The sequence below is a fragment of the Lonchura striata genome, chromosome 12 (genome assembly GCF_050655825.1).
Source record: "Lonchura striata isolate lonStrDom1 chromosome 12, ASM5065582v1, whole genome shotgun sequence".
Taxonomy (NCBI): domain Eukaryota; kingdom Metazoa; phylum Chordata; class Aves; order Passeriformes; family Estrildidae; genus Lonchura; species Lonchura striata.
The window spans coordinates 11,991,935-12,009,080 of record NC_140714.1 but is presented as its reverse complement, the minus strand read 5'-3'; the positions used below and the strand labels follow the sequence as shown (position 1 = coordinate 12,009,080).

Below are 17,146 nucleotides of genomic sequence, written 5' to 3'. Positions count from 1 at the left end.
TCAGAACCAGCCCTTGGCACAGCTTCTAATCAGTGCCAACACTTTCAGATGAATGGGGTCATGTTCCTGCTTGTGGCCAAGATGTCCTGTTCCCCAGGCCAAAAGGAGACCAAGAAGAAATCGGTTCTGTGAGTATTAGTGGCCAAACTCCCAGCAGAGCTCTGGCAGCTAGTGGATTTTAGCATTTTCAGTGACCATCCTCCTCCTTCTACCATTGCAGAGGGCCCTTCTGTGCATCAGTGTCAGCCTTGCAGCCACTCTCCTTTCCCACCCCTGCCAGCCACATTAACCCTTCCTAAATTTCATCCTTTCTGGTTCCTATGTCCACATTTCCACACTGACCTTCCAACTGGTCCCTTTTCACCACCTGCCCTCACAGCCAGCCCTTGTGTCTGCTTGGATTCAGCACTCAGCCCTTATCAGCTATGAACACCTCTTTCTTCCTCTCCTACATGCTCCTGAGACCTTTTCCCCACTCCCTCTTGAGCCAGCCCTGGAGTATGGCTGAGCTCTCTGTGGCTCGAAATGACCTCTGTCATTTTGGCCCCTGTGTTTGCCATGTGTGATCCAGAAGGGAAGGCCTGGGAGCCAGGGGAAGCTGGGCCACTGTGCAGGGATGTGCCTGCAGTGCTGGGCACAGCAGGGAGGTCTCTGCAGCAGCTTTCCCCTCTGGATCTCTTGGGAGCACTAGGCTGTAGGTTAACAGTACGCACTAACCTCTCGGTGTGTGTCTCTGTCCCTGTCTGTCTCTCTCTCTCCAGCATGACGTTACGGAGCTCCTTTGTTCTGCTTCTAGTTATTAGCACTACCTGGCTCTTTGGCCTTTTGGCTGTCAACAACAGTGTCCTGGCTTTCCACTACTTCTACACTGTCCTCTGCAGCCTCCAGGTAATTGCCCAGCCTCTGCTGGGGAGGGCACGGGTCAGCCCAGGAGAGCATCCCTGTGGTCCCCACGGCCATCTGTGGAGAATGGGTGCCCTTTGCTGAGCTCCCAACATCTCGCTGAGCTCCTTGTCCCTTCTGCTGTCACCTTTGTGGCATTGAGTGACTCCTGCCACTCCTTGCTGCCGTGTCCGTGGTGAGCAGTCACACAGAGCAGGAGGTGGCTGCAAGGCATTTGATTCAGAGGTAGCATCCAGAGGATAGCAAGTACCATCTGGAGGGAAGGAGCCTCCATGTCCTGAGAGGGCAGAGTAAGGAATGTGATGGAGGTATTGGACACTCAAAATATGATCCATGGCAGCACCCTGCCAACGTTCTCCCACCACTGGGGCTGATGTTGCTGCAGGGGACTTTGCCATTTGCTCCTTGGCCACTGCCAGGCAGGTGGACCTGTTCCTCCCTTATCCACAATCACTATAGGTGTTAACTGTCATTGGTATTCTGGGGTTTTTGGTGCATCCCAGTCCAGTGGCCACACTGGACTCAGGAGGAGCCAGGGACTGTCCCACTGCTAGCACTGTGGGCAAGCAGGTCAGCTGGCCGTGAAGGGCTGTCTCTCATGGCATCTCTCCCCACAGGGCCTGGCAGTGCTGGTCCTGTTCTGTGTACTGAACGAGGAGGTGCGGGAGGCATGGCAGCTGGCCTGCCTCAGCAAGAAGGGGCAGAGCGAGGAGGCCACGAGGAGCACACAGGTGGGCGAGAGCAGAGCAACCCAGGGTGCAAGTCTGGGACAGGAGGTGACAGGGATGTCCCCACTTTCCCTGGGCTGCCGTGGCAACTCCTTAACAGGGCACGTGCCCTCTCTCCCTCCTCCCCAGGGCCCCAGTGCCTACAACAACACAGCACTGTTTGAGGAGAGCGGGCTCATCCGCATCACCCTGGGGGCCTCCACGGTGTCCTCCGTGAGCAGCGTGCGCTCTGCCCGCACCCACTCCAGCCAGCGAGCTTACCTCAGGTAGGCAGCAGCCAGGGCTCTGGGGGCCAGCAGTGCCTGGGCAGAGCCTGAGGCTCCTGCCACTGTGACAGTTTGAGCCTCCTCTCTTTCAGAGACAACGTGGCAGCACGTCAGGGCTCAGCCTTGGATCACAGCCTGTTGGCTCACGCTGGCCCCACAGACATTGACATGGCAATGTTCCACCGTGATGCTGGGGGAGGTAAGGCTCAGCCCTGTTCCCGAATTTGGGAAGTTCTTCCTGGTGCAGGCTCTGGCTGTATGGTTACATCTTGCACCCCGTGTTCAGCTGCGACTTCCAAACACGTGGTAGATAGGAGGGAAAGGCAGCCATTGTATCATTTAGCACAGCCTCCTCCTGGACAGATGGCAAAGGGCATAGCCAGTCCCCAAGAGGGTAGAAATGGGGGAGGCAACAGAGAGGACATGGGCTGTTGTGGGATCTCTGGGGACACTGGACTCTCCAGGACAGCACAGACATTTGAATAACTGGAGCTGGACCAGCTGGGGCTGGAGTGTGGGACAGGCAAGCAAAGACTAAGGGATGTGGGTTTACTCAGCCTGAAAGAGGAGGCAGAGGGGGTCTTAGTGCTATTTGCAGCTGCCCTACAGGAAGGTGCAATTAGATGGAGCTGGGCTCCTCTCACAGGTACCCGGTGGTAGGGCCAAGGGAGCTGGCACAGGCTGCTGCTGAGGGAGAGGCAACAAAGGATAAGACACTCTCACAAGCATGGTCAGCCTGGGGTGGTTCTACCTTCCCGGTGCTGTCAGCAGGAACCTCTCCCACCTTCATTCCATATGTCTCCCTGACACACCATGTTCCCACAGACCAGGACTCGGACTCGGACAGTGACCTGTCTCTGGATGAAGAGCACAGCCTCTCCATCCCGTCCTCAGAGAGCGAGGAGAACGTTCGCCTGCGGGGCCGCTTCCAGCGCCAGCTCAAGCGGGCGGCACACAGCGAACGCCTCCTCACGAACCCTGCCAACACCGCTCCCAAAGGCAAGTCCCGGGCCTCTGGCAGGGAAAAGAATGAGCTCAGCTCCTGGGGCTCAAGCCATGCATGTCTTGTCTTGGCTCAATTGCTGCTCATGGAAATATCCTCTCCCTCTTCTCTGGGGTCTGATTTGCTGTGTCCTTCATCAGATGTGGATGGCAATGACCTCATGTCGTATTGGCCAGCTCTGGGCGAGTGCGAGGTTCATCCCTGCTCCCTGCAGAAGTGGGGCTCTGAGCGGAAGCTGGGATTTGACATCAATAAGGATGCAGCCAACAATAATCAGCCAGACCTGGCTTTGACCAGTGGGGATGAGAACTCCCTCACCCAGACCCAACGGCAGAGAAAAGGTAACAATCTGGAGCAAGCAGGCAAGGGTGACCTTGTCTGTCTCAGGTTGACGTGACACTGAAAGCTCAGCATCAGATCTGTGTGGCTATGCCCTTGAGGAGGCATATCCTTGGTTTTCCTGCTCTTCTTGCTGTTGTGCAAATATTTGATTTCTCTTTCTGTCCGGTACAGGGATTTTGAAGAACCGTCTCCAGTACCCTCCAACTCTCCAGGGCTTGCCGTCTGTTGGCAGGATGACCAACGAGCTGACGTGGTACAAGACATCCACGCTGGGTCACAGGGCGGTCCCCGCTGCCTCCTATGGCAGGATCTACTCTGGGGCTGGCAGTCTGTCGCAGCCAGCCAGCCGATACTCGTCCCGGGAGCAGCTTGACATGCTGATGAGGAGACAGATGTCCCGGGAGCAGCTGAGCAGGCACAACTCAGGAGAGTGCTTGGAAGCTGTTCCCAGTCAGCATGGGTCTAGAGAGGAGCTGGACACTATCCCCAGCAGACATGGATCTACTGAACACCTGGAAAGTATCCCAAGCAGACATGCATCTAGGGAAAACTTGGATCTACTTGCTGCTAGGCCCAGTCAGAGAGATCATGGGAACACACTGCCCCGGAGACAGGGCTCCAGAGACTGCCTTGACACTTTACCCTGCAGATTTGGGTCAAGAGAGCAGCTAGACTGTGGGCCAGTAAGAGAAGTCTCTAGAGAGTGGCTAAACACATTGCCAAGTAGGCAAGTGTCCAGAGACCAAATAGACATGTTGCCAAGTCGCGACACTTCTCGAGAGCAATTGGATTTGCTTTCTAGAAAACAGCCTTCAAGGGATCTGCTAACATCAGCTAGACAAGCTTCAAGGGAGCAGCTGGACTTTTTGTCCAGAAGATCTAATTCCAGAGAGCCTCTGGACACAGTGCCTAGCAGGCAGCCCTCGCAGGACAACCTGGGGAGTCTCTCTCGGAGGCAGCTGTCTAGGGAAAGCCTAGAACCGCTGTCAAGGAGACAGCATTCCAGGGAGAACCTGGAGACCATTCCCAGCCGACATCCTTCCACTGAACAGTTAGATATCCTTTCTTCCATCCTTGCTTCCTTTAACTCCTCCGTCCTGTCCTCGGTGCAATCTTCCAGCACACCTTCAGGCCCCCAGACCACCGCCACCCCCTCTGCCATGCAGACCTCAACGCCCTCTGCAGTGTGTCCCTCAACACCTCATTCTGCCACCTCCCACAGCATTTCAGAGCTGTCACCAGACTCAGAGTAAGTGGTTTCCTTCCTTCCTCGGCCAGATCTTGTTCAGCTGATCTTGTGCATTGTCCACCTGCCTGGCTCCTTCCCAAAGGTGTTTAGTTTGGAGGGAGAGGGTTGTGTAAGGGTGAGCTCCCTGGGTGAGTGACAGGCGTCTCCTGGACTGAAGAGTCACTGGGCAGGGAGAAGCCTCATGTATGACAGCTCCAGATGCTGTGGTGCAGCACAAGCAAAAGCCTCTGTGTATTTGAGTCTGTCCTCTCTGCCCAAGAGATGATGGCCCTTGCTTGTGGCCTGTGGGTACTCAGGAAAGATGCTCTGTGCAGCTAGGCTGGCCTCTGGGCTGATCCCTTGGTCAGTGCTGGCTCTAAGTCCCAATGGATGTATGCAAGGGCCAGGCTGGCTGGAGAGGAGGGAGCCCAAGTCCTAGGGAAGCCCTGCCTTCCCCAGCCACATTTCTCCCCAGGCACCCTGTTCCAGTATGTCACTTTTTCCCTCTAGCTCTGCTTCCTGATGGTATTACTCCCACTCCACCCCACCCCATCCCTCCTTCCCTCTTCCCTTATCTCAGGGACTTGGAGACAGTTGTTCCTGCCCTGGCACAGGAGAGGTTTTCTGCCCTGTCCTCATCTGGCATAGTGGGGAAAGGGTGCTGGAACCCAGGAGAGATGCCATGGCTTAACACTGTTTTTCTTTCCTCTGAGAAGAATAATGAGAAACGACGGCCATTCCTGAGGGGCCAAAACTGATCACAAGAGAGATGGAAGAAGCAGGGCTCTTCACCAGGCACTGCCAGCTGAGGTTTGGTATCCCCATGGAGCAGGGGCCAGAACTGATGGTTGTCAGAGGCCCAAAACCAACCCTGCTTTCCCCTGCCCTGTGGGCTCAGGGGCCAGCAGCCCACACCACCACTGCCAGGAGCCTCCAGGCTCTCAGCTGCCACCATGCTCTCCATCACCTGCCTGGTGTGACAGGTAGTACTGAGCGAGCGTGGCATCTCCGACCCATTGGGGCCGAGCTCTTTCTCTGCGAGCTGTTTGTGTGTGGGGTGTGCCTGTGTGTGTGTGAAGGGTGGGCAGTGGCAGGGAGACAGAAATGGAGCCTAGGACATGGGGGCAGGGAGGGTTTTCTATCCTTTTGTATCTTTGTAATCAGAGAGAAGAGAAATTTCTATGGTTATTTTTACGGATGGTACGTTCCCAGGACCTGGAGCATTTGTTTCACCAACAGCCCCTTGCCAGTTCCCTGGGGCTACTAGAACATAATCCCAGTGGACTGGAGAAACAGTGCCAGGCAGTCTTTAAGGCTTTGCTGGCACTGCTTTGTCCCATCCCCCCTGCAGGGCAGCTGGCCCCGTTGCCCCCCTGCCCTCCCACTGTGCAGCTCCAAACTCTGTCTCTTCCTGCCTGGTCCCTCGGCCCCTGCAGCCAGGCCTCCCTCTGCCCTGCCATGGCATCACCCCGTGGGGCTGCCCCTCTGTGAGCTGGGGCTGTGTGCCAGCAAGAGCACGTGTGGACAGGGCAGCAAATTCGGCACTAGGAACCTGCTGGGAAGGAGACAAGCTCTGCTGTGCAGTCCTGTCCTGTGCCAGGATGGTCCCACTCTCATCAGTGCTGGTTTCCTTGGCTCAGCAATGAGCACTGTGTTTTTACCCACTGGGTGTTGTGCTCTTTAACCTGCATGTTACAGAACAAACTTCTGTTGGTCTGCGGGTCTGGTAAGGGAGCTGGATGACCTTTGCCCTGCTTAGCAGCAGGCTTGGCTTTTCCCAGAGCCAGTCCTCACTCTGCAGAGGACTAACATCCACAGGAGCATGATGTGGCTCCAGTTGTAGGGTCCAGCACTGCCCTCAGAAGTTGTATCTAGCTGGTTCCCTGGGGGCTCTGTGTACACCTGCTCTCCCCTGAGTAGCAAAGGACTCTAGCTCAGAGTGACCTGAATTTTGGGAGATGGAGATAAACAGCACTTTCCCCTCTCCGGAAATTCAGGCTGCCCAGATGGTGTCTGCTCAGCCTGGGACCTGACCCCTGGCTGTGCTGTGAGGTGGCACTCCTCTGTGCCCACCCCAGCCTCAGGCCAGGCTGTTTGGCTCAGCGGGGCCAGCACGTTCCCTTTTTCACCCCCCAGGTGCTCTCGGGGCATGACCATGTGCTCTTTACTGCCTTACTACCACACTGCCGTGGCATCTTACTGTAGCCCAGCCTGCCATGTTTACAGGAGAGGACCCATGCTGCCGTCCTCATGTCTCTAGGGAGGCCAAGGCCTCTTGGCTGCCTCCCCGAGTCAGTGGGGAGAGTATGGAGGGAACAGAAGGGCTGCTGACTGGGGGTGCCCTGGGTCCCCAGCACAGCCCTGATGAGGCAGGTTCCCTGTCATCCTTTTCCCAAGGATGAGGAGAGAAAGGCCTGCTGACATGTTTACATGCCATTTGGGACCAGTGTGCAGAGGGAAAGCCTGCTGGCCCCCCTTGCTGGGAGCAGCCAGGCACCTCCATGCTGCCCATCTTTGCCTTTGGAAACAAGCTCGTTTACAAGTTTCTCTCCAGCTGTGCAATGCCAGCACCAGAGTCCTGGGATCCTGTCCCTGCTGTGCTGTAGGGCCCGTGTTTCTGCCAAGTTGGGCACAGGGCTCTTTGTGCTGCTGCCAAAAGGAGAGCAAGTGTCAAGTGCCAAAAAGAAGAGAGCAGCAGAGATGGTGGCCATCCCTGTGGAGCTGGGCCAGTCAAGAAGCAGAAATCTGCTTCTTTCAGACCAGTCTGCAGCTTGGTCCCTGATTGTAGTGCTGTGACCTGGGCTCTGGGGAGCATCCTCCTTGAGTTTGGATTTTTTCCTTTAGGGGATTTGGTTGGGGTTTTTTTCCTCTCTCTGTCTCCTGACTCTGTTGGCAGGGAGTGGGGAGATGCCCACACCCCCCTTTTGGCTGTGTAAAAGTGTATAATGGAAGCGCCAGATTTGGAAATAAAAGTCTATAAAATGGTGTTGGCCTCTGTGCTCTCTCTCCCTCTGCTGGGGATTCATGGCTGGGGCTATGGATGCAGCACCTGGGCTCAAGGTGGTGTTGGGAGGGGGCTTGGGCAGGAGCTCATGGCCAGTTCCTAGGCTGCCTGGGAGTCCCTGTGGCCTGAGGCAAGGTGACCAGGGGCTGGGGACTTCAGGTGAGGTGATTGACGGGCTGTGTCCGGGCTGTTCGCCCAGAGATGGGGGTGGCAGTGGCTCCAGGCCTGGCTGGCAGAGCTGCAATGCCACAGTGGCTGTGGTGAGCTGTGGGGCTCATGCCTGGCAGCTGGCAGCATTCCCAGCCTGACCTAGGATAAGGGAGGAAGATCCATTTTCCAAAGGCTGCGTGACCTCAGCAGGGTCAAGCTAGCTGCCAGCAAGGATAAGGAAGTGTGGGCAGAGAAGGCTGAGCATGATCCTGTGCCCTCCGTCCCTCCCCTCCTGTTGAAGAGGAAATAGCAGGTGAGCCAAAGGGCAGCATTGATCCACGGCGCCCTGAGCGAAGGTCACCATCAATTGTCATCCCTTTGTGCCTTATGAGCTCTGTCACCTGAGCTGCTGGGAGTGAGTGCAGGGCAGCCTTCAGGAGTTGTGCTGGCAGTGCCAGGAGCTGTACTCCTGTCCTGCAGTCCTTCCAGAGGCTGGCTGGGGGTGAGGGCCAGGGAGAGCTGTTGGGGGGCTGCAGTGGCGAGGAGGTGCCACAGGCAGAGTGACCAGCCTGGGGTGCACGTGCGGGGCTGGAGTGTGGGAAGGAATGGCATGGGCGGGGACAGGAGCAGTGATAAAGGGGCAATAAATGACATGGGGTGTTATCTGCTTTGGAGCTGGAGCCCTGTGATGGCCTCTCATTCTGTGCTGGGGGAGTGCATAGATGATGGGGAGTGGATAAATGAGGCAGCAGTCACATGTGGGTGCCTCTGTTGGACATGCCTTTACCTGACACTGATGGACACGAGGGTGGACAGGGAGGGCCAGGGATGGGTTGAGGGAAGAGGCTTAGCCTCACTGAAGGCTGTGGGACTTGGGTTGTGCTCACTGCAGAGAGAGCCAAGGTGGCCACAGGCTGCCCCAATAAGGCACCAGGGACGGAGACAAGTTGCTCCAACTCTGGAGATTGTGGTCCTGGATGTCACTGCTCCTGCTGCTTCTCAGCCCTATCCCACCACCCAGGGGACCCAGGATTGTCTAATGCCTGGCCCTGCCCCCTGCCTTTGCACACACCTTGCTACCAGTCAGAAATTTGAGCCTGGATTTCCGCTGCCGTGTCCCCATGGGCCTGGGCCAAATGTGACTCAGAAATTCCCTGCAAGCAACTCTAAGTTGTGGTACAGCCCAGGGAGGTGTGATGGGTTCAGTGGGACTGTAGCGCCCGCGGGGGACCTTTGGAACAAGATAACACCTGGGTCTGTGCGATTTGTGTGAGACCAGGGTAGTCCACAGAGCATAGCACATCTGTTCCCAGCAGGTAAGCAAGGGTCTGGGGAAAATACCCTGGATGCCATGACCAGAGGCTGTGGGTAACCTTTTTGTCCTGGTCACAACTCCTGCTCCAGGGCACGGATTGGGGAGTGGACATCCATGGGAGCCGTGGGGGGACAACAGTGCCCTGGGGAGGCAGGTCTTGGCAGGAGGTTGGCACCAGGTTGTGCCCAGTGGCAAGAAGCCCCCTGGCTTGCACATGACATGGGTGGTCAGGCATGGCAGCATCCTGGATGTAGCTGGAGACCAGGAGCTGAGGCTGTAGTAGACAGTCCCCAGAATGGGATGGCTCTGGGCACAGTGGTGACTGTGCTGGCTCTGCCACAGCTGGGGAACCCAGCACACCAGGGCACCAACGGGAGCATGGTGGGTGCTGTGCATCCATGGGGCTGGGAAGCGGGGGAACTTCTCAGCAGGGCAGGAGGAAGGGCAGGAGGCAGGGAACAGTGTCTCAAAGATCACTGGCTGGTTTTAATAAATAGTAGGAAGCAGAGCACGCACCTGACTGGTGACTCCTGACCAGTTTGAGCGCAGCAGGTAGGAGAGCTGGGGGTAAGACAGGGACTCCAGCACTCAGGGAGGGGATTGTGGGTCCAGCTGCAAGTGGATGAGCACCTTAAGACTGATCAGGCCACCAGCTGGGTGGGCCCAGCATGAAGGTGCAGCTCTCAGAGTGAGCTCTGAGCAAGGACAAGTTGTAGATTTGTATGGGGATTGCTCAGACCCACCATCCCAGCCCTGTGAGGGGTGAGACCTCATCCCTGCTCCTCTGCACACAGGCTTACCTCGCTCTGCACTGCAGGGGTCAAGGGAGGGCACTGGTGGAGGGATGGTGAGCCGTGACATTTGCCGGGGTTTCACATTCCTGCTCCCCTCATGTGTAAAGGGACAAAGTCTGCAGATGGGGCTGTGGGATGGATGAGGCTCTGCTCAGCAGCTGTGCTGGCCCCCTGCCCTGCCTTGCTGCAGTACACGGAGGGGAAGGTGGTTGGCACCGAGGTGGGTCCTGCGGGGGCAGGTGGAGAAGGGGCCCCCCCAGGGCAGCTCTGCTGGCAGACCCCACTCGTGCATTTCAGTGGATGGGGTGGACGGGGCTGCTGTGGGGCAGGAGTGGGCAGCACTGATTGCCAAAGCCTTCCCTGCCCTCCTGCTGACTGCCTACTGCACTCCGTTTTGAGCCAGTGCTGCTGCTTCAGGACTCCCAAAACTCGGCTCATGCCTATCCTCAGGGCCATTCCTGTCCACCTGGACAGGATGGGATGGTTCTGTGGCCAAGTGGAGCTGGAGGAGGGGCTTTAGGATGGGTGGGATGCTGGCTGCCCCTGACCGTGGGAATGCGGCTGAGCTGTCCCTTGTGTCCTTGCAGTGGACTGGCATTCCGGAGAGGCAGGTGGCCTTGGCAGCAGAGATGGCCCTGAGCCACCGCGCGCCCCGTGAGGTGCTGAGTGAGGCTGAACTGGAGGAGGTGGCACGGAGGAAACCTCCCACGAAGCCCTCTTTGCGTGGCTGTCTCCACAAGACCAGGTAAGACCATGTGGCCAGTGGGATGTGCCTGGACCTTGCTCCACACAAGGTGTGCCCCACCTTGCCCTATTCTACACCCCAGCCCCACCACCACAGGGAGCTGCAGACCTGGGGGTTCATTTCCCTTTGCCCAGATACCCATGTCCCCACTCTGTCCTCCTGCCTGGAGCCACCAGTCAGGTGCATGCTCTGCTTCCTCCTGTTTATTAAAACCAGCCAGTGATCTTTGAGATAACTGTTCCCTGCCTCCTGCCCTTCCTCCTGCCCTGCTGAGGACACCAGGTTCCAGTGGATGGAGCTGATGGTCCCACAGATCCCCTTGCCTCCCATGGGGCCTCATCCACCCTCACTGATGTCCCAAGCCCCCTGCACTCGTGCTCAACTTCAGCTCCTGCTCCCTCCCCACCAGATGCTCGGGCTCTGCTGCCAAGTCCCTGCTGTTCCGCTTCCTGCCCTTCCTGCGCTGGCTGCCCCGCTACCCCATCAAGGACTGGCTCCTGGGGGACATTGTTTCAGGCTTCAGTGTGGGCATCATGCACCTGCCCCAGGGTGAGTGATGCCATGCCCAGCCTACCAGGGGCCCACCACAGGTGGGGTGGTTAGGGTTTGATCATCGGTGACATTTCTCTCTTCTCCACCTTCTAGGGCTTGCCTATGCACTGCTGGCTGGGCTGCCGCCAGTCACGGGTCTCTACTCCTCCTTTTATCCCGTCTTCCTCTACTTCTTCTTCGGAACGTCAAGGCACAACTCCGTGGGTGAGCTGAGGGAGCATGTGCTTGCACAGCAATGGTGGGGAGGGAGCAAGGAGGTCCATGGTGCTGCATTACCACACCAACAGCTGGGGGGACCTTTCTTGCCTCTTCTTTGCTCTACCAAGAAGGGGGTTGGCCAAGCCAGAGACAAAGTATAGTGTGTTTGCTTTGAGCCTGGCCTAAGGAGAGAGGAGCTGACCCTTTAGGAGGTCCTCTCAGAGAGGTCCTAGTGCCCACATTGGGATCCCTGCCCACACTCTGCCTGTTCTCAGGTCCCTTTGCCGTCATCTCTGTCATGATTGGGAGCTTGACAGAATCCCTGATGCCCAGCGAGGACTTCCTGGAGTCCGTCAATGGCAGCAATGCAACGGTCAATGAGGAATTGCGCGACGCTCGCAGGGTGGAGCTGGTGGCCACCATCACTGTCCTGACGGGTATCTTCCAGGTAAGGTGGTCCCAGCCTAGTCTAGCAGAGAACATGAGACCGTAACCTGTGGGACATTTCTGCCATCTATTCTTCCAGGTGCTCCTGGGGCTCCTGCAGTTTGGATTTGTGGTGACCTACCTCTCAGACCCACTGGTGCGTGGCTACACCACTGCTGCCTCTGTGCACGTGCTCGTCTCCCAGCTCAAAAATGTTTTTGGAGTCTCCCAAAGCGAGCACTCGGGGCCGCTCTCGCTGTTTGTGGTGAGTGGAGGCTTGCTGGCACCCAAGGACCCCTGGTGCTCACCTGTGGGGCACATAGAGGCCTCCAAAAACCTACTGGGGAGGCATCTGCTCTCCTGAGCACATTCCCTCCTCCTGTGTTTTCTAGACTGTCATCGATCTCTGCAAGAAGCTGCCAGACACCAATGTGGGCACCCTGGTGACTTCCATCATTGCCATGGTGGCCATCTTGATTGTGAAGGAGCTCAACCACAAGTTTGCTGCCAAATTGCCCATGCCCATCCCCATCGAGCTTATTACGGTACCCAGAGCTGCCCCAACCTCCTGGGGGATGCATCCAGGAATCCCTGGTGTATCCCTGTCCCCTTCAGGGCGGGGACAGTGGGATTGGGTTCCTTGGCAAGTGCTGCTCCAGCGCATCTGTTCCCCCACCACAGTCCCTGTGCAGGAAGACCCTGCCTCATTCCAGTTATTCTCCCCCAGATCATCGTTTCCACCGGCATCTCCTATGGGGTCAACCTGAAAGAAAAGTTTGGCATCTCTGTGGTGGGCAACATCCCCAGCGGGTGAGCAGGGCCTGACGGTGAAGGGGGCTGTGCCAGGGCACCGTGCTGCCCACAGCATCCCTGTTTGAGCCCCATTTCTCTTGAATGTAGGCTGAAGCCACCTGTGGTCCCTAACATGAGCTACTTTGGGCAGGTGGTGGGCAATGCCTTTGCCATTGCTGTGGTAGGCTACGCCATCTGCATCTCCCTGGGCAAAATCTTTGCCCTGAAACATGGCTACAAAGTGGACAGCAACCAGGTGATGCCCTGGGCCCCCACCCTGGGTGAAAGCTAATGTTGCCCTTCTTGCAGCCAGATGAAAGCATGGTGCTCCCCTGCCACTACTCTGTCCCTGCAGGAGCTGATTGCACTGGGCCTCTGCAACTTCCTAGGAGGCTTCTTCCAGTGTTTTGCCATCAGCTGCTCCATGTCGAGGAGCCTGGTACAGGAGAGCACAGGGGGCAACAGCCAGGTGAGTCTGGGCAGTGCTGCCTCCCTCTCTGGGGCTGAGCCAGGGGCAGGAGGCACAGTGAGCAGTGGGGGCTCACCCCTGGCCTCCCGCTCTCCTTCTGCACAGGTAGCTGGTGTCATCGCATCCCTGGTCATCCTGGTGACCATTGTGAAGATTGGAGAACTCTTCCGGGACCTGCCCAAGGTACATCTAGTCCCACAGCTTCAGTGTCACATCCCACACCTGTGGCTGTCCCACAGCACGGTGACATGGTAGGGGAGCAGCAAAGAGATTTGCCCTCAGCTTCCTCATAGCTGCAGATTTCTCTCCTAGGCCATCTTAGCTGCCATCATCATTGTCAACCTCAAGGGCATGTTCAAGCAGTTCAAGGACCTCAGCACTCTCTGGAAGTCCAACAAGGTGGACCTGGTAAGGTGCTGGCCAGCCCTGGGGCTGTGCTCTTGTTCCTGGAGATGATTTCTCCACCCTCCCTGAGGCTTGTAGGTGCCAGTGGAGAGGCTGTGCTGCAGCTGACTGTGTCCCCTCTCCAGCTGGTCTGGGTTGTGACATTCATAGCCACCCTCCTGCTGAACTTGGACATCGGCCTGGCGGCCTCGGTGGCATTTGGGTTGCTCACGGTCATCTTCCGTACCCAGCTGTGAGTACCCCGGGGCTGGGGTCAGTGCCACATCCCAAGGGCAGGAGGAGCCTGTGGTGACCTCAGTCCCTTGCTCTCCTCCCTTCAGCCCGCACTACTCCATCCTGGGGCGCATCTCTGACACCGATGTCTACAGGGATGTGGTGGAATACGAGATGGTAACAGCACCAGGGGTGGGGGAAGAGCTGCCTGCAGCGGGGGGCAGTTCAAAGCATCTCCAGTAGTGGCTCACTGGAAAGAGGGGCTGGGGGCATTTTTTTGGGGAGGAGGGGAACAGGTGGCTCCATCCCTGGAGTAGCACCCTCCCCATCTGTCCCCAGGCACAGGAGGTCCCTGGCGTGAAGATTTTCCGCTCTTCCTCAACCATCTATTTTGCCAACGTGGAGCTGTATGCCGAGGCCCTGAAGAAAAAGGTAGGAGAGCCACCAGCCTCAGAGTGCATCCTATATCTCCTGCCTGCCAGCAGCAGGGTGGTGTTGGGGCAGCTGGGGACACGAGGCCACATTGCTTTGCAGAGCGGCATTGATGTGGACCGCCTGATTGAGAAGAAGAAGAAGGCCCTCAAGAAGCTGAAGAAACAGCAGAAGAAACTGGAGAAGGAAAAGGCAAAGAAGAAAAAGGTGCTTCCTTGATGCAGGGGACATCCAGTGACATCCTGCACCTCTTCCCTCCCTGGCTCTGACGCTTCTGTCAGTGCACTGGTGGGGCTTGGTGGCCCACACAGTTCCCAGTTCTGTTTAGGGCCAATGGGTGAGAAAGGCACTTGGACTGAACTGAGTCACACCCCCCAAGGCTGGTAGGAAAGCTGGGCTGTTAATGATTATGTGTTAGAGCTGCCAAGTCATTAACCTTTTGCAAGTTAATCAGAATTAAGAGCAAGGGCAAAGGGTGGCCTGGTGCCAGCTAATGAGCCCAACTCTGCAGAGTTCTGCACCACTCTTGGTGCTGGGGAGAGGGGTGGATTTTGACACATCTGAAAAGAGCCCAAAAGTTGGTGAAGATGTAAGAGGGGCACCCTCTCCTGGGGCCACCCACTGCCTGTGCCCTCATACAGCCACAGCGCCTCACCAGGGTGAGCCTGGGGGACACTGCCATGCCCAGGGTGCTGCCATTCCTGGAGCAATAACACCGGGTCTCCTTCCCTTCCCCAGAATGCAGGGGACGGTCCAGGCCTGGCAGTGATTGAGTTGAGTGCAGGAGAGAGCAGTGCACCCTCAGAGCCCACCCTGCGCAGCCTAGGGCTGCCCCAGCCCAGCTTCTCCGCTGTTATCTTGGACTTCAGCCCCGTCAGCTTTGTGGACACCGTCTCCATCAAGATCCTGAAGAATGTAAGGGGCTGGGGAGCAGGCAGGACAGCAGCCTCGCTGATGGTGTTTCTGGGGCCCTCTGGGGTGCCCTGATGGCTGCTGCCCATTCCTTTTCCTGGGTAAAATGTTTTTTCCCATTTGCAGATCTTCAGGGATTTCCGTGAGATAGAAGTGGATGTCTTCATTGCCAGCTGTCCGGGTGAGGGGGATCTGCAGAGTCATGAGCCCCGGCCGGGCATGGCCAGCCCATGGCACACAGCTGATAGCCTGGGGGGTCCCTCCGTGGTGCTCCCATCCCCAGGGCTTCCCCAGGGGATGGGTGCTGCAGGTTGTCCCATGGATCCAATCTGAGTCTCGAAGCTGGGTCCCTGGTGGTGACCCTGGTGTCCCCCACAACACAGGAGGCGGGAGGACACTGCTCCGGGTGGGTGGCAGGGGGCTCAGCTAGGTGCCATCTCTTTAGATACTTATCCCTCCACACAGTATCTGTCCTGGCCCAGCTGGAGCAGGGCAACTTCTTCAGTTCAACCATCACCAAGCACTCCTTCTTCCCCTCGGTGCATGATGCCGTGGTGCACATCAGCAGGGAGCGGCACCAGGCCTCGGTGAGCACCCAGCCCTGCTGTCCCCAGCATGTGATGGAGAGGGCAGCCACACCAACCTCTCCCTGTCTGCCCTCCTTAGGTGGACCACAGCACCAGGATGTAGCCCCTCGAGAGGAAGATGTCTTCCCCAGGAGATGGGCAGGCAAGGAAGGCTTTGCCACCCTGATGGCACCAACTCGGCCACCCTGGGGCCCAGATGCCCAGATTCCCACCAGCCCCTCTGGACTCTGAGTGCTGGGGCTCACCCTGTCCATGAGCCCTGCTGTGGTGGGGCTGCTGCTGGCCGGGGCTGCTGCTGGCTGTCACGCCGAGGGGCTGCCTGGAGCCTCCACACTGCCCCAGCACGGACCTGCCCCACCTGGCCAGGATGTGGCTGGGGGGTGGTGGAGGGGCCAAAGGGTTCCTGCTCCCAGCAGCGGGCTGGCATCATGAATAAAGCTCCGTGGTGTTCCCCAGGGTTGCTTTCGATGCCCTTTCCTCGATAAAGATTCTTTGGGCCAGACCACCCCGCTGCGCCCCGGCCCTGCTGGGCACGGCTTCCCTGCGGCTGGGCTCCCCAGCACCCTCCCTCTGGCTCTTTTCTGCCACTTCTGGCCATGACCTGCTCTGGGCCCGTGGGGCTGTGCCCAAGGGAGCCATATGGGCAGGATTCCCCATCCTCAGAAGGCTCAGAAGGGTGCTGGGCCACCAGCACCTGGTGGCTGCAGTCATACCTACACCAAAGGGGAAAGTGCTTGCTGTCAAGAGAAGGCTGATACTGGGTTTTGGGGAGTAAAGATGGTTCCACAATTTCAATATCTAGGATTTATTAATTTTTTTTCTGTTTCTGTGCCTTTAATTATAGAGTTACTGCCTATATGATGATTAATAGGAATAGTTCCTTATTGTCCTTCCTTTGCTTGACATTAATAACTTTCATCTTTTCCTGATTGTACCAGTGGCTATATATTAAGGATGAATAGAAGGGAGTAAGTTTTAGGGATATGTTGCAAGTAACCAGATTGGTAGTTCTGGTTCCATTTCTCATTTTCTAAGAAGAACTCAGATTATTTTTGGACTTTTCATAGACCTCTGTCTAGGTTAGCATTTGTTTTTGATTGACCCAGTCAATTTTAGACTTCTAAGCTTGACTGGTGAATGTAAAGGAGAAAGTCACAGAGCTTTGGTGGTTCCTGTGTCAGCAGCTTCTCAGTATTGGGGAGATTTATGTTTTCAAGTTTGTTACTTCAGCTACCAGATGATGCTTTCCCCAAAAGAAGGTGAGAAGGTTGGTTCCCTAAATGGTGAAATAAGTCTTCCTGCTATTTGTGACTCTTTTGTATTAACTGAGGTTTACTACAAGAAACTTTGCTTAAATTTCTTGGGGGAAACAGAGTATTCTTTAGTCAATAGCATGTAGGCTTTTATCAAACTGAGATGGTCTTAAAGTCAGGACACTTTAAATACAGTCATTCCTGCTAGTTCCAGTTCCATTTTTAGGCTCAACAAACAAAAAGTGAAACCTGCACCAATAGGAAGGGAGGTTTAATTTGACTTCCTCCTTTTTAGGGAGAACCATTTAAAAAGTTTCACCAGGATCAGAGCAGGCTGTAAAACAAGAAGAGTGTAATGCAAAAGACCAATCCTATCCTCTTAGTAGTAATATTTGTAACTGGACTTGAATGAAATGTGTCAAATCTGTG

At 56.5% G+C, this 17,146-nt stretch overlaps 2 protein-coding genes across 3 annotated transcripts in view; both read left to right on the top strand.

The window, feature by feature from the left end:
• The window catches only part of CELSR3 (cadherin EGF LAG seven-pass G-type receptor 3), a 31,249-nt gene extending 23,794 nt beyond the window's left edge, over positions 1 to 7,455 (top strand). The window contains exons 28-36 of the mRNA XM_031505916.3: positions 49 to 128; positions 762 to 888; positions 1,521 to 1,634; positions 1,761 to 1,897; positions 1,990 to 2,096; positions 2,723 to 2,896; positions 3,041 to 3,241; positions 3,414 to 4,491; positions 5,187 to 7,455. Of these exons, the coding sequence (XP_031361776.3) occupies positions 49 to 128; positions 762 to 888; positions 1,521 to 1,634; positions 1,761 to 1,897; positions 1,990 to 2,096; positions 2,723 to 2,896; positions 3,041 to 3,241; positions 3,414 to 4,491; positions 5,187 to 5,214 (2,046 nt within the window). The 3' untranslated portion in view covers positions 5,215 to 7,455. The remainder of the gene's footprint in view (positions 1 to 48; positions 129 to 761; positions 889 to 1,520; positions 1,635 to 1,760; positions 1,898 to 1,989; positions 2,097 to 2,722; positions 2,897 to 3,040; positions 3,242 to 3,413; positions 4,492 to 5,186) is intronic.
• Positions 7,456 to 7,583: 128 nt separating this feature from the next.
• SLC26A6 (solute carrier family 26 member 6) lies at positions 7,584 to 15,919 on the top strand. Of its 2 annotated transcripts, none has more exons than XM_085590524.1 (20): positions 7,584 to 8,940; positions 10,321 to 10,478; positions 10,888 to 11,027; positions 11,124 to 11,234; positions 11,504 to 11,676; positions 11,755 to 11,919; positions 12,047 to 12,199; positions 12,382 to 12,464; positions 12,555 to 12,702; positions 12,802 to 12,915; positions 13,021 to 13,098; positions 13,228 to 13,323; positions 13,446 to 13,552; positions 13,641 to 13,710; positions 13,873 to 13,965; positions 14,068 to 14,172; positions 14,704 to 14,880; positions 15,004 to 15,058; positions 15,343 to 15,464; positions 15,544 to 15,919. In XM_085590524.1, the coding sequence occupies exons 2-20, from the start codon at positions 10,363 to 10,365 to the stop codon at positions 15,565 to 15,567; spliced, it is 2,130 nt and encodes a 709-aa protein (XP_085446650.1). In that variant the 5' UTR covers positions 7,584 to 8,940; positions 10,321 to 10,362; the 3' UTR covers positions 15,568 to 15,919. The 2 variants fall into 2 exon arrangements, with proteins under 2 accessions (XP_085446650.1, XP_085446649.1); XM_085590523.1 differs by lacking the exon at positions 7,584 to 8,940 and adding an exon at positions 9,858 to 9,953.
• The last annotated feature ends 1,227 nt before the right edge of the window (positions 15,920 to 17,146 follow it).